At 42.3% G+C, this 15,795-nt stretch overlaps 1 protein-coding gene across 2 annotated transcripts in view; it reads left to right on the top strand.

Moving 5' to 3' along the window:
• Positions 1–279: 279 nt before the first annotated feature.
• Positions 280–15,795, top strand: part of vav3a (vav guanine nucleotide exchange factor 3a) — a 90,240-nt gene continuing 74,724 nt past the window's right edge. Inside the window, exon 1 of one of the 2 annotated variants that reach the window (XM_086307001.1) lies at positions 280–748. In XM_086307001.1, coding sequence (XP_086163127.1) covers positions 542–748 — 207 coding nt within the window. In that variant the 5' untranslated portion in view covers positions 280–541. The remainder of the gene's footprint in view (positions 749–15,795) is intronic. The other variant, XM_086307002.1, reaches the window with a different exon arrangement.

Below are 15,795 nucleotides of genomic sequence, written 5' to 3'. Positions count from 1 at the left end.
TTAAAGCATTTAAGCAGCACCTCCCATTACTCTGTCTGTGCAGCTGGAATATTTGCAGTTTGTAGTTCTGATACTTGACGGTGAACAGGAGTTTAAAATGCTTTAGCGCCTGTGTGTATTTAGTGTAAGTGTTACTGTATGCTTTATGTGGTTATTTCTTGCATTGCAATAGACGCATCTCCACGAGCCTATGGGTGGCAAGCGGAAGAGGTGAAGAGCTGGGTGAGGGGGAGGGAAGAGAGTCATAGAGAGATGGAGAGAGAGCGTGAGTGAGTGAGAGAGGGAGCGAGGGAGGGAGAGAGAGAGATAGGAAGGGTGCAGGGTGCGCTCCATCCACAGCCTCTCTCACTGTGTCGGACTGTCATCCCTGGAGCAGTCGCCTGAATCTCCGCCACCCTGTGCAGCGGTCCTCCTCAGCTTTCATCGGGTTTTTAGAGTTGTAGCATGGATACGATTTAGGCTAACGCGTAAGACACCACCTAACAGTCATTAGTTTCATTTAAAGAAACCTCCTGAAGCTCTCCCGGCCGAAGTCACAATAATGATGGAGTACTGGAGGCAATGCGCGCTGTGGCTGATAAACTGCAAGGTGCTCCCAGCTAACCACCGGGTTACGTGGGACTCTGCTCAGGTATTTGACTTGGCTCAAACCCTCCGGGATGGAGTCCTCCTGTGCCATCTGCTCAACAACCTCAGACCCCAGACCATCAACCTGAAGGAGATCAACCTCCGGCCGCAAATGTCACAGGTAAGAAGCGGACCGCAGACACCTCCTTATTGTCCGTTCCTCCCTTTCGTCGCCGAAACTTGGTCCCGGTTGAGAGGGCCAGACTCCGTTAGAACTGAGCGTCTTTAAAGTTTCACTGCTTTTCGGTAAAAAATGAACTTCTGCTACAACACCATCAAATCTTAACTCGACTGCAGAGCCTTCATTTGTAATTCGGCACAACGTGGTTCACAAATAAAGGCACGGTTTCAACAAATGTCGAACTTTTCCAAAGATCTTGGTTGCCGCCGATCCCCAAACTGTGAGGTTCAGCGGCGGAAAGCGGCACAAAAGCGACGGTGTCAGCTCACGTTTGTTGCCGTGTCGTCAACTTGAGGGCCTTGTCCCTGTGCGAAACGTATGCCGAAGAAAAAAACGTGCTCCTTTCCATTTCAGAGAGCTCATATTCGCTGTTTTACGGAGTGAACAGGTTTGACAGACGGAGGGGGAAATCGCTAAAATATAGGAAAAAATGGACGGACTTTGGTAACCAACTTTGCGCTGCATGAAAGTTGTAGCGTGAGCGAAAACGACCACAAGCTGACTTTCTCAAATTCTGTCACTTCACTTAGTAGCTGGTGGTTGGTGGTTGCTCTACAAGAGACAGGTCAGAAAATAAACATGGGCTCTTCAGCAGGCCTTTTGCGCATGATGTTTGTACACAGGGCATAAGATTAAGCCGTTCTTGTAAACGATGCTAATTAGAGAATTGTTTTTTGTTTTAAAGAAAAGATGATTCAAGATGACAGATAGGAGTGCAGTGCTTTAAAAAAGAAAAGAAAAGAGAAACCAAGCAAAAATGGCTTGTTTGGCTTGCCTAAGGAAGAGTAAGAGTTAACAAAGGCAACCATATAATCTCCTTTGTCTTTAGTTTATGGGATAGATAGATAGACAGATAGATGTGGCCATGTGGCTCTACTTTTATTTTGGTACCATCTGCTTCAATGACAGGACAGCTTGAACCAGGACCAGATTAATATTCACCTTCATAACAGTGAATCTGGGCGTCTGGCGTGGTGACAGCACACACAGTGACATAGCCACTCACCTACTGAGTCTGCAGGCCTGTTGTAGGAGTATTAAGCTGCCTGAATAACACACACAGCCGTGCACACACATTACCGTGTGTTACCTGTAATCGATGCTCTAATGCTCTCATCCACTCCAAACAGGTGATTAAGGTATGATATCTGTACCGTGATGTACTGCACGTCTAAAGGAGAGGAGGGGATTAGGCTTGTTTCCTGGAAAAAAGGCACAGTCGATATGATATGCAGTTACCGCTCGTTCACAATTGAATTGGGAATCCGCTGTTTGAGCTCTGTGTCCGGGTCAAGTGGCCGTTTTAAGAAAGCCTAGAAGATTTTAATGTTATCAGGGGCAGTGGAAGTAATCCTTTTCAAGGATCTGCTTACACAGTCAGTTGTGTAAACCTGATCGGGGCTGTAAGAGAAGCCTATTAGTCCATTTACTGGCAGATGCTACGTTTGAATCAATGTCACTGCTCTAACACAGAGTTATCAGTAGTTGAGTGTTGTCTGTCAGCCGTGACATAATGACATGCTGTGTGTGGAAAGGTTATGAACTGCATTTACGCTCAGTGCCCGGCCTGGCCCGGCCTAGACTAGCTTATTTATAGACAGACTGTGTTTTATGCACGGTTGGATGGCTTACACAAACCGAGTCAGTGATGAAGCCACACTCAAAGGCAAATGAGCATTAGTAGTAGGCTTGAGCACGATCCCATACGTTTACAAAGTCCATTCGGTGATGTTGCCACTGTGTTTTTGTATTTCCCAAATTCAAGTTAAACAGTGTGAAATGGCTTTCTCTGTTAAGTCCGAGGTTTCTAGGTGGGTGTTATTCTGTTGTAATTGCTAACGCAACACACATATTGTAGTTCACCTTTTGTTTTTTGCAGTAGGGTGTGAAGTGCATTACTTCCCATTGGCTGAACAGAATATCTACGAGATCATAGCAGCAGTTATACACCTTTACGACCTCTTTATAGGTTCAGGTACTCGAAGCTTTGGTTCTGCTTACAAGGTATTACTATGAGCAGCGAGTATTTGTTCTCAGGCTGGCATGTCAGTAAAACCATAACTCATAGCTTTTCCTTTCAAGCACATTCACACCACATGAGGCTGGATATAAGCACCCCCAACTCCTCCTACATGCACATAATCGTAAAAAAAAGGGTGACAGAAGCCCCCTTACAACTTTCCTCCCTCTGTCTCCTCTAAGTTAAATTTATGAAACTGAGGGTGGAGCTGCTTCCCTCTTTCACCCTGCATAATTCATGAGGACCGTGGCAGCTACTTTATCATTGGCCAATAATAACACATGGGACGCCACTGTGGCCTCACCCATGGGACCTACGAGAGGGAAAGACAAAGGCAGTGGTAGGACAGGGCTACAAAGGGCCTGTCTAGCCTCCACAGAGGCATCTCAGAGGACATAATGGGACCTGCAGGGCTAGCCTGCTGCGTTGAGGTTGGCTGCTTTAATTAATGTATGATGCTTCAGAATCTCTGGAGAGCTCATGTGCATGATGTCGAAATCAGGGCTGCTTCTCTCTCTGCACCATTAATTGTGTTTAGGTTATTGGTAAGGTCTATATTGTGTTTCATTTCTGTTAGGAAATGGACCATGTCAGGCCATCAGAGACCCAGTAGGTCACTCGGATGTTGGATGAAAAAGCTGTGAAATGATCAAATAAAGTACCTGATGTCTGTATATTTTTTATTTATATAGCACCAAATAACAACAATAGTTGACCAAGATCTTACAATAATGCAGAGAAAACAGCAGCAATCAGACGACTATGATCAAGCATTTGGCGACAGTGGGAAGGAAAAACGTCCTTTTAATAGGAAGAAATTTCTGGCAGACTTAGGGAGGGGCAACAATCTATTGGGGATTCTCAGCTCATACTAATGAAATGAGTTGATGTGTACTGTAGCTTTTTTTCTGGTGAAGGCTACTTTTTTAAAGCTTTGAGTTTAGCATTTTTTCTGTTGCTCTTGGTTCTTGGAGCCTGAAGTGGCCATATTTGGCTAAGAAGTTGGAGGGCTAAGTTAACGCTAATGCTTACTTGGTTAGCAAAGTGCATCCATCAGTTATAGGGAACACAGTCATATATGCATGTTATCAACCTCTTAGGTGGTCTATTGCTACCAACTGGACAGCAAAGAATACTTTTTTATCAGGTAAAGATTCCCGACACAGTGAAAACACCACAAACACGATTATGAGGTCTAGTTCACTGACTCCAGTTAGCTACGGTGAAGCTTTGAAGACAACTGTTGTCTTTGTGGCTGATGTCTCATGTATTTAGGCTTCAATACAATATAAATAAATGAGGTATGTAAAAATGCACCTCTGCTGCAGTTGTCATTAAAGGGAAGTTGTCCAAAAAGAGAGTAAACATACTTATTTCTTAAGCGACGTTGGGCAATGGAAGAGTCTGTGGGGGATGACTTGTTTTTAAGCCTTCTAGAAAACTGCAGTTTATGTTTTGGCACTGGTGTGTAGGCATCATTTTTCAAACTAAGAGGTTGCCCTTTGGTGAAAGGAAAAAAAAAAGATGTCAGTACAATGAACAAAGATTGGTTAAGTAGACATTCGTCTGTTTGTGTGTCTGGAATTGTGCAAACGGCACAGCATTTGCTTTTACCTAGCATCAGTATATCAGTATCAGGACCTAGTGTCAATATAAAGCAAGTTTTTGACCCATTTTGATCAGAGCTTTTACATTGCAGGGACGACCATAATTGTAGTCTAGACACAGCTCAACCACAGCCCAAGCAGCATTCTGGTTTTCTACCCAACAAAGACCACATAATCAGTAGTTGTTTTTGACTCAGTGGAATTCAGGCTTTAGCTTTAAGAGGAACCGTGGATTGCTTGTCATGGTGCAACCAGCAAACCCTCCCTGTGTGAGCTGGTTGCATTTGTCTGAGTGTCTGTCACAGAATGTACTAAAAACACAATAGTGAAAGGATAGGGTAAAGGACAACCAGTGACTGGCTGTGAATTTGCAAAGAACGCCATGAAATTGTTACTGCGTTGGGTTTAAAAGCATATAATTATATCATTTGATTGAAGTTGAAATCTGTCCTTGTGCCCCAAACTTGTCTAGCCTGCTGTTGCGTTCCATGACACAGGATTTTAAACTGCAGCTTCAGAGTGAGCACGCTGCCGCAAAACCAACCAGCTGCTAAAAGTCTGTCAGTCAGACCGGCCGTGAGCTTCAACGTGCACAGGAAATCAGGAAATGGAATAGAGGAAGGAAGTGAAACTAAACATGCCCTCGATCAAGCTCAGACCAAAGAACGCAATTAAGAGAAAAGAAACTTCTCTCTTCACAGTGCACGAAAGAAGAAGAAGAAGAAAAAAAGAATTGTTCTTTATAGAATTGTCTTCAAAGATGTCAAGGCCGAGTCTTCATTTTTGGAAAGCGAAAGTGAGAGAATGACGGCGTGTGAATGACAGTCTGGTCTAATTTTAACACGCCTCAAACAGCAGAGAGGTTTTCAGAGAGCACTGAAGCTGATTAACAGTCAAAAAAAGCAACAGAGGATGCTTTCTTAATTTTTGCGCAGATACCAGCGAAGACCCGATTAACACATTTATGAATTCTATTAATGCGATGCAGACTAGTGTGATGTAATCTATCCATTATACTCTTTAAAACAACTAATAAACAGCAAATGTATTTATTTTTGATCATTTTCCATAATACATTTTGACAGGTGTGTGGTTTCACCTGACCTGGATCTGACTCTTTAAAGGTCTTGTACACATGGTGCGCTTAGAGAATGGTATTATACGCTATACATGGCACATATGTATATTTTATTGGACTCAGACCAAAGTTCTGTGATGCAAATCAAAGAAGCCACTTTCCCACTGTGAGCTCTGTGTACAGCAGGCTTCAAAGACTCAGAGGCTCGCGCTTCAGTTGCAGAACAAAAGTCAGATACAGAGATTTGAGTGGGAGAATGAGAAAGACAGAGAGAGGATGTCTTCATTTTCTTTTCAGTGCCTGTGCAATGAGGCAAGTCATATAAGCTGAGCAAAAGGGGCCTGCATCTACACAACAGATTGCGATCCTGTTTAAAGACGTGTAAGAGGTGCCTCAGATGTCAGCATCTAAATTTGCATTTGCAGGAATGTTTAGAGTAGCAAAGTTGAGGGTTTGGTGTGAAGTATCAGAGTGCAATTACAATGTGTTTATAGAGGAATAAAGCTTAGTGAATGGAATATCTAATGTAGTTTTTAATAAAAAGCAAGGGTATAGACAGGAAGGATGGGGGGAAATGGAGACAGGACAGAATAGTGATATTTCACATAGTGACCTTATATTGATATTGAAACACCAAATATTGATATTTTACTGTGAAAATACTATGAAGAAAAGGGCTAATCTTATGCACTGCAATCCTGAGATAATGTTAGCCAAGCAAACTTAAATCATCTCAACCAAAAAACAAAAGGCTGGACTGCTTACCTGGACAAAGCTTTGTCCTAATCCAGAGCAAGCTAATGGCTCAGTCACACGAGTAAAAATTGAACAAAAAAACTCACTGACAATAGTGTGACATCGGACTGATATCAGACCAATAGATTATTGATATCAGATCGACAGCAGACTAACTCTGCCTTATGACAACATTTATGGCAGGTTTTAGTGACAGTGTTGTGTATGTGTGCTTGACAATTTTATCTTTTTTGACACCGATATTGTACATCAGACAGATATTGACAAAACTGAACTCTGAGGACATTATTTCCAGTAATGAAAAGGTTATAAAATACAACATGTGCTGTTGCAATACTCAGCATATCACAAAATGTTAAATAGTAGCTGTTAGATTCAATGTAAATGCTTTATTTGTGCGTCACAGACTCGCATCTCACAAAGACCTGCTCTGTGGGTTATATGGACACTACGAAGTGTGCTTTTCTTGTTATAACAAGTCTGAAAAGAACTTCTAATGTTTTTGTGGGAGTAAGAAGCTGAAGTTGAGTCTTCTTGCTTATCAAGCACAATGAGGTTTGTGGAGTTTTATACATAGAATCAGAAAGTGTGAGTTTTATATCTGAAAGGATTTAACCTTCTCAGCCAGCTTCCAGTGACGTCACTTTGCTTCTCTGGTATCATATCTCATTAAGGTTTTGCACTGAAGTGTACTTTTTCAGCTTTTCTTCTTCTTTCTGTTGTTATGCAGAAAATTAGCACCAGTGACCGTCCTTAATACTTAATATTCTCATCCTTATTGTATGCGCACTCACACCTGTGAGTCCGCGTTGCATGCTAATTTTGCACACGCGACTAAGCGCATGCTATTAGTATGCAGTATGCAAGGGTTCAGAGACAGCTCATGAGTCCCATGATGACTCCATCTGAGCTGCTGGAGCTCGGCTGCCCTCGTTGGTTCATTTTGAAGCAAAGATTGCACCTGTCAGAGTGTAAACACCACATTACTGCGCTCATGCACGCCACGTTGTTGCAAGGCTCCACGGCCTTCAATTTACAATTCCGGTGCAGTCGCGTTAGTTTGTTCCAGCGTGTCACCCCGATGACGTGCACGTACATGTGCGGCTTTATGTACAGTGACATGGATGTAGACATTTGCAAAGACGCCATTGCGTTGCATCGCACTTGTGCACAGAGCAAACTGACCTTTCTTCCTGTCACCAAGGTAACAAGCCGAACCACAGCCAACCGGTAAAGGCTACGCTCCACGTTAAAACTATATGTAATGTATATGCTGATTTAATTAGGAGCTATTCGCTGGTGGAGAATGTACTTGCAATCAATATTTATTATGTTACTCAGTTGTGGTGCTTTGGATTCAGTTAATCACTGTTGAGTGCTCTGAGAGCTTTAAGAAAGTCAATACTGTCTGTTGTCTTTACTGGCAAACAATCATCATCACAAGTGGCATTCAGTTTTCAAGGAGACCCTCAGCGTACACTATGATTATGAACATTTAAAGAGGCGCATTAGTAAACAACAACTGCAGTTTTACCTTTTTTCCAAGCTCGGAAATGTCAGGATACTATTTGGAAGATAGTCTGGAGCTGCAGATGTACACATTGATGATACCAGCGTACAACCACCAACCACGCTCATAACCTTTTACTGACAGGTTTACTGTTGTAGGAAGCCTGGAGCTGGGAGAGATGGGTGGAAATGAATGGAGCTGCATATATCTGTTGTGCACATGAGGGAGATACATTTTCGTACAAGTGTATGGACCCGGAATAGAAAAACCGTCTGCAGTTCACGAGATTATTGTCTTTTCCTGCAGGGACAGTAATGTGTAAGGTGCCCTGTGCTGACAGTGCGGAGGTGATGGATGGCCTTTGTCTGTCGGAAATGGGAATGTCTGCATTTGTGTAATGGAGACAGAGAGGGGGTGAGTTCCTGAAATAGATTAGGAGCTGTTGTGACTCAATACATGTATAACACAGCACATGCAGGTGATGAGGACAAGGGACAAGGTCAATTAAAGGCCTGAAAGGTCGAATTAAAGGCTCTAATTTGCCAGAAATAAACCTTTGTGGAAGGTGTAAATGGAAAAACGTTCAGTTTATCCTTCTAAATGCGCGTCTTTTCGCAGCGTGGTTCCAAAAATAGGCCCTGCACAAACCCATATCAGTCAAAGCCCACTCGCCTGAATGGGCAGCGGCACACACGCATGCACACGCACGGGTCAGATAGCCATTGACCTCGCTCTGTCAAGTAACACGGCAGAGTTGTTCACATTTTTGAACACAATCTTCCAAGAGGCAGAAAATAAGGGAGAGGAGGAAAGAGGAGGAGAAGGAGGAGGGATGCTGTCTGCTCACCATTCACGCTTCAGTGTTTGCTCATTCAGTGTGTACGTTTTATTTAGCGCTTGACACAGTTTATATTCAACATTCAACTCTCCACTTTCCACAACCCTGACTCCTTTTAATCCTGCCGAGCCGGTCACAGTTGAGTTGAAACTGCTTGACCTGCGTTGCCGCAGCCACGAGGGTTCATATCTCACACAGTAACACTAATTCACTCGGCTTATCGTCAGGGGTGGGGGCAGGGGTAAGCTTTGTGTACATGTGGGGGTCATCTGGGTTCAAACCAGGATTTAATGGAAAATGGCTTCCGAGTCACGTACTGGTGTTGTGGGGGAGGTAGCAGGGTTTTTCCCCTTTTGCCTCTTTGTTGCCACAGAGAGGCTCGGGGAGCTGTACTGTAAGCGTGCGCCTGGCTCTTTTGTGTGGATGTCAGAAATGTCACGAGAAAGACTTCCTGTCATCTTCACTTCTTCCTGTGATTTCTCACTTTAAGAATCGGGGGAGCTGAGCGTGCAGTTTAGAGTGCCATTCACCTTCATGTATGTAAATGTCATCAGGTGACGCTGATGACATTTACATACATGAATTTCAAAACTTTGCCTGGGCAACATGATGGTATTTGAATTACTGATCGTTCTGGCCTTTATTTTTAGGAAACTTTAATGCAATTGTGTGGTTTGGAGCACCTCTTATAAAAATGAAAGACTTGTGGACTTAAGCTTGAATCATTTGTTGTTTAGTTGCACAAAATCCAAAGAGGGCATCAACCATTTGTTTCATAATCTTGGTTGACTGTTTAGTACCAACTCAAAAACACTACAGCAAAGAGTGGAGTTACAGTTACGTCTGTGGCACAAACTCGGTTATTGCGATCAAATACAATGAATTTTCGATCTCACATGTCTTTGAATCAAAGACAGGATCAAGGTCTGCAACCACTTGGAGACCACTTGCAGTCTGCAGAATGACTTTGGTGGTAAAAGGGCAATAAGATGGAGTCAGTCTGATACGAGTTTGTTATTGAATGGGTTGACAACTGCATAAAGCAGCAATTAACAGTGAATAATCCAAAAATTAAAGCCTGTATGTATAAATTCGATGGTTTGCAGTTGCTTGCAAACCTTTGCCAGTCCCTCTGACAGTCTTTACAGTATGTCAAAATTGGACCGTGATTGTTTGGAAATAGATTACCTCCCACAAAGCGACCTGTGCAATCACCTTGCAGTTGAAACTGGTCATCCAGACGAGTGTGTTGCACGCTCCACCTCTGTTTGCTGCAACTACTTGTAATCAGATGCTGAAATGTGAAGAAAAGTAAATCATCAGCCAACCACCGATTTCTTTTGTAGTTTCTTGGGTGGTTGTGGACCTATTTTTACTCTAGTGTGACTGAGGTTTGACTCAGTGATGCTTACTATTCTGTATATTTACAATGAAACATTAACGTTAACATGGCAACTTTTTCTCATAAACAGCTCTTTGGCCGTTTATGAGACATGTACCTAATTTTTCTGTATTTTTTTGCTGTTAGGAAGGTTGTATATGATGCAGAACATCTGCATTGAAAATAACTGGCTGCTTCATCTGTGATTCAGGCTGATCAGATCAATGATCCTAAACAGTCAGCTGAAAGAACCTGTAGAGTGACGGGGGTGTCAATAAAGTGATGTGGTGATCAGAGACTATAGAAAACCAACGACATTCACGAACTTTTAACAGTTTATTTTACCAGATAAACTTTTTTCAATTTTGAGGGAAGGGAGTGAAGTGACTACCAATGAGAGCGAAGGATGTAGTTGATTAGATATGACAGGGTGGTAAAAACATTAGTGGGTTACCTAGGCGACGGGAACATGGACCATCTGCTCGTGACCAACCATCATCGACAGAGTGATTAATAATGACAAAGGTTCATGTTTCTGCCATCATAAATTACCCTTTTTAAATTACACACTTTTCCATTCTTAGTTCAAAATGAGTGTTTAGCTTGAGTCATTCAGCTGGGAAAAATCTGCACATTCTCATTTTCTCTCACTCTCGTTGATACCATAATGCTTGTCCGTCACAATTACTCTGCATACTGAATGGAAGGATTAGCTGGAGCACCACGTAGAGCTCCTGGACACACAGATGACTTTTAAAGCTCGCCACGTCCAAAGGGAGTGGGAACCAATGAGCCTAGTCACATATGAAAAAAAAAAAAGCTGTTGATGAAGAGGTGGTAAAGAAGTTGTCGTTAACTAGCAGGGAATATTCAGAGTCACGAGTGAATGGGAGAATAATGGGGAATGAGACACTGCGTTGAATTTTATTGTAAAGCAAAAGCTGTGCAGTTTTAGTGCACTTTAAAAAACGGGGTTATTGCTTTACACCAGAAAGAAAAGCTGCTGAATGCTCGCTGATAATATTCTGTGAGGCTGAGTAAGATGATGAGCGTCTGGCTGGCTAGGCTGCCTGTTGTGATGATCCCAAGCCCAGGCGGAGAGAGAAAGGAGTGTTTTTGACAGTGTCAGCAGACCTCTGCCTGCCTCCCACCTCCCGTTTCCTGGTTACACAGCTGACAAAAGCTCCTACATGACATGGATGTGACCCGAGCGCTTGGATAGTGATATCTCACCCACCGGTTATGACTTAAGAGTCTTGGCAAAAGAGCTCCACAGATCAGGCCTGCGCACATGATGTAATTCACACCGGATACAATATCTGAGTGATGGAAAGTGGCAAGACAGTCAAACACAATACACCTAATGTATATATCTCCTCTACATTTCATGGTTTCCTCTTTGTTGTCCCATTTTGCTGTCAGCAAGCAGATGACATTTGGGGAGCTCTTACCTGAGAATTTGAATTCTTTGCACAAAGCTTTGGGTCCCTCTGCAAAATATGCTTTGTAATTAATTGATCATAAACAAGGTTCATGTGGGGCGATGGCCAAACGTCTGGCTGTATTTCATTGTGTATATCTATGAGAGAATGAGACCAGGATTTCATTAAGCAACACAATCCACACAGGGCCCATAAAAGGCTCCGGCTTGTTGCTATGGAACTTAGGTTTGTATCAAGGAATACATGAGCAGAAACTGGAGACTTACTGTGGATACAGGGACAGGGGACAAAAACACTACATTGATATACAGGATTTTTTCTCTTTGACTTCCACATGGTTGGTCTCAGAAATGAAATGCACTTGTAAGATTTTAAGCCCACCATACATCAGTCTTGTACTGTATAAACTATGCATTTTATCCAAACCTAACTGGCGCGTGTTTGGAGCTCCCTGCTGAGACTTCACAGCCTAATCTGTCTTTAAATCCTTGTTCTCCACAATGAAGCTGTTTGCTGTTTTCACTGAAGTACAGAAATAGGTGCATGAACATCGTTGGATGCATCTGCCTTGGATGCTGTGCAGTTTCAGTAGGAACATATTTGAATTGAAGGCTTTTAAATAAAGCTACTGCTCGTCCTATTTCGTAAATACACGACAAAAACAAGCGTGTTTGATAAGGGTCGCTGCAGGGGACACCGTGTCACAACGTCACGTCATAAGTTTTACTTGCAAAATAGAGTAAAATCTGTTTTTGGGACTGGATGTGAGAGACATAAAACCCCAAAGATACTGCAAATGTTAACCCTGTTTTAACAGCATTTTAAAGACGTTTTCAGTTCAACCAGGCTTAGTTGGGGTCTGAAAAGGAAAAGACATAAAAGAAAAGCATCAAATAAATAAGACAAAGTACAAACTTCGAACAAGCCCTTATTTAGACTTATTTAGCAGGAAATCTTTGTAGAGCCTAGAACGTAATCTACACAAGTGGTCGACATCATTGCTTTAATCTTTTGGCGGTGCATTATTTGTTAATTACCTTGTACTCCTGTCCTGGTGTTTTATATGCAGTACCAGCCAAAAGTAACAATCAACCTGCTGGGATTTTTAAAAAGCCTTTGTTGTAGTCAGTTTTTTTAGAGGCTAACATATTTCATCCTCAAGGTTTTTCACTTTGTACATTACCTCAATTGATACAAGACAGACTAGTGACAATTGTGAAGTCACAATCGAACAGGACATTGACGATAGTTGCGGACTGTAGCGTCCTGATGTGTAGTTACATTGCACATAGTTTACGCTGTAGGTTGCGGTAAAGGTTTTCAGAGTTTTACGGTCTAGATATAGCTAGCAACGATCTAGCTTTCCAGCCAGAGGATCGATCCCCAGTGAGTGTAGTAGTAAAGGAAGTCTGTAATCTCAGGGGACTCTGTTTACTTAAACTATTTAATTCTTGGATCTTTCTGAAACATCTTTTTAGTTCATCTTCTCTACGCACTTAGCTTCCACCTGCAAGCTAATGTTAGCTTGCGTGTGGGTTAGCCACAGATGCTAAAACCACTTTAAACTGGGATATTCTGAAGCTCTAAGTTTTTTTGGACTTCATGGGTTGAGCTGCTGATTTGTGAATCTTTTCTCACATTAGGGATTTTGGCCATGCAATTGTCTCCAGCTCTCAAGTCTGTTTTTTGAGCTGTTTTGACGTTATGGCAAGGCACAATCTCTCCTTGTGCTTGCTGGATGAGGCTGCTGCCACTGGGAAATGCAGTTTGGTTGATGTTCTTGGTGTCTAAGGTTTAAGTGGGTCGCCTCGTCATGTTAACATCCGCGTGAATGCGGAAGATCGCACTGAAACATGACTGATGTTATTCACCCCACCTGTCAGTGGTCTTAATGTTATGGCTGACTGGTGAATATCAGACTTTCTCTTAATAGCAAATTCAGATTTTTTGAAATTTTCTTTTAGAACTCACTCTCTCATTGGCCTGGACATGGAGTCTGGATTCATATGTACGCACACACACGCATGCACACACTTACACATAAGGCCCTTCGATTCTTGCGCCCCAGAGAGTCACTATTGCAGAACAAAAGCTGCCAGTGGAACAGTTAGCGGTTGCCTCATCCTGCTCCACTCTTGTTAATACAATTCCCTCTTTGCTGTCTTCGGCTCAGTGCAGTAGAGAAGCTGTCTTTCATATAGCATGTCCTCTGTGAAGCTGCTTCCCTTAGATAATATAGTGAGGTCCTTTGGGACTCTCCAGAGACTCCAGGCAGACAAGATGTGCTTGTCTGATAAAAGAAAGTGATGTGTACAAGTGTAAACATTCAATATTATTCACTCAGTGCTTGCTTGCTGCTCTACTCTTATCTGGAGCTCGCTGGCTGGGGGCTTTTCTTTCTCCTGTGAAGCCATCTGTAAAGTGTAATTCAGTTGCGGCAGAGAGGCATTTTATATTTGATGCGTGGACATGCTCCGCACAGACAAATCTGATTCTGCGTCGTACCATGAGAGGGAAGGTGTGTCACGCATAACAGAGTAACTCTGGGCTGCTTTGCATCCTTTCCCGTGCTCCTAGTTTTCTGAGGCGACACTGACTCAATTAGTTTACCAAAAGTTGCCATACATGATTGCAGTCAGGCCTAAAGGTATGGACTCATATATGTGGTCTGTTTAGCAAGCAGGAAACAGCGAATGAAATCTGTTTCCTGCGAACTTGTTACCCAAGAAGAAAAAGAAGAAGACAGTCTCTTTTAAGATACTCAAATAAAAAACTAAAAAAAAGGACCTATAGAAAGATCGTGGCCTTTAGAAAAACAAGCTGTATTTCTCCTAAAATGCTTCCACGCAATTAAACATGGCTGTCACCTAAAGTAACCGAGTGTTTCTGCCCCTAATTCAGATGCTCCTGAGATTTTTCAGACATTTTACAAAGCTGACGGTGCTGATGGGCAATGAAGTTAGTCTATCTTACTTCACAGCTGCTGATATATACACAGCAGTGCAGTGCTTTCAGTTGTCTACATTCATTGTAGACTCTGATCCCTTTGTCCTGGTTTGACCATAAGTCGTCACTGCTCAAATGCACAAGCTGAAACCACACAGCCATTCCTGTTGTGACTCTGTGTTGGCTGTGATATTGTGTTGTCTTAGTACCTGACGTGTAAGTATTGATTTACTGATAGTTCCATCACGTAAGTGTCATTTTGTCATGTAACACGTCTAATAATGCTCGGATGTAAAACAAACAAACAACCAAAAAAGTGTTCCCAGCAATTTGGTGCATAGTGGTGTGGCCAAAACCAGTACAAAATCAGAACTTTCGGAAACATCTCTTACATCAGCATCCTTTTTTTGTCTTCCATCCTGTATTAACTACGGGAAGGCTAAGATGCTGCATGCTGGTTAAGCCCTGTGTGTTGACATCACCCCCCTTCACTCACTTAGTGCCAGCAGTTCTACGAAAACAGTGTTAAACATCTTTTACTTAATACTTTAGACCTTTCCCCCCCCACCCGTGTTTTTCAGTGGTTCCACATAATATGGATAAACAGTTTCTGGGCTGAACTCCATTAAGATCATTAGCAAAAGTTTCAAGCTGCAGATGAAGCAAAACACTTGCACGCTCAGTAAATGACCTTGTTTATTAGTAGAGTTACTTATTGATCATTTGATTCAATTTTCACGTGTCAACATGCACCCTCAGCTGTAATTAAGCTCTAAGGCTCAGAAAGAGTTTCTTTTCATCTTCATTAGTGTATTTGCATTGTGCTGCTTGCCTGCTAATAACCTTGTTGCCTAGTATGGAAAATAGACGTCTGTGCTCAGCAGAAAAATTACTATAGTGGCAGATTTTGAGGTGAAATCCTCAGATCCTCAGTTTGGTCCTCGGAAGAGACAAATCTCCATTAGGCTGCATCATTAAGAGCCAAATCAAACACGCTATGGTTACACCTTGTGAATAAAAGAGCAGCTGAAAGTAGCTTTAGAGTATTCACATTCAGTCTGTGGTCAGACCAAATCAGCTATTTGCTAATCTGTCATTATCAGACTGAAATATTCAATAAACAAAAGGGTAAAAAAGAGACGGAAGAAACACCCTTCATCCATCTAACTAGTGTTGATTTTGCATAATTTGTCCTCAAGAGGGCACTCCACAGTCTCCCTGTTGGCAACACAACAATGAAACAATGGCGTCAGATGTTACAGATGTCTGTTACGCGTACCGGTGGTGAGGTTTAAAACAACACTTTGTCCATACCTAGTAGAGCCCAACAGATATAGGATTTTTAAGAACAATACCGATATTTGTTGATTTTACAATGTGATATATCGATATATGAGCCAATAATTCTT

The sequence above is a fragment of the Aulonocara sp. 'chitande type north' Nkhata Bay genome, linkage group LG9 (genome assembly GCF_057382095.1).
Source record: "Aulonocara sp. 'chitande type north' Nkhata Bay isolate Kocher_YH1m ecotype deep benthic linkage group LG9, A_spYH_male_GT1.1, whole genome shotgun sequence".
Classification (NCBI taxonomy): domain Eukaryota; kingdom Metazoa; phylum Chordata; class Actinopteri; order Cichliformes; family Cichlidae; genus Aulonocara; species Aulonocara sp. 'chitande type north' Nkhata Bay.
The sequence above is the reverse complement of the archived record's forward strand: the minus strand, read 5'-3'. Positions and strand labels throughout refer to the sequence as shown.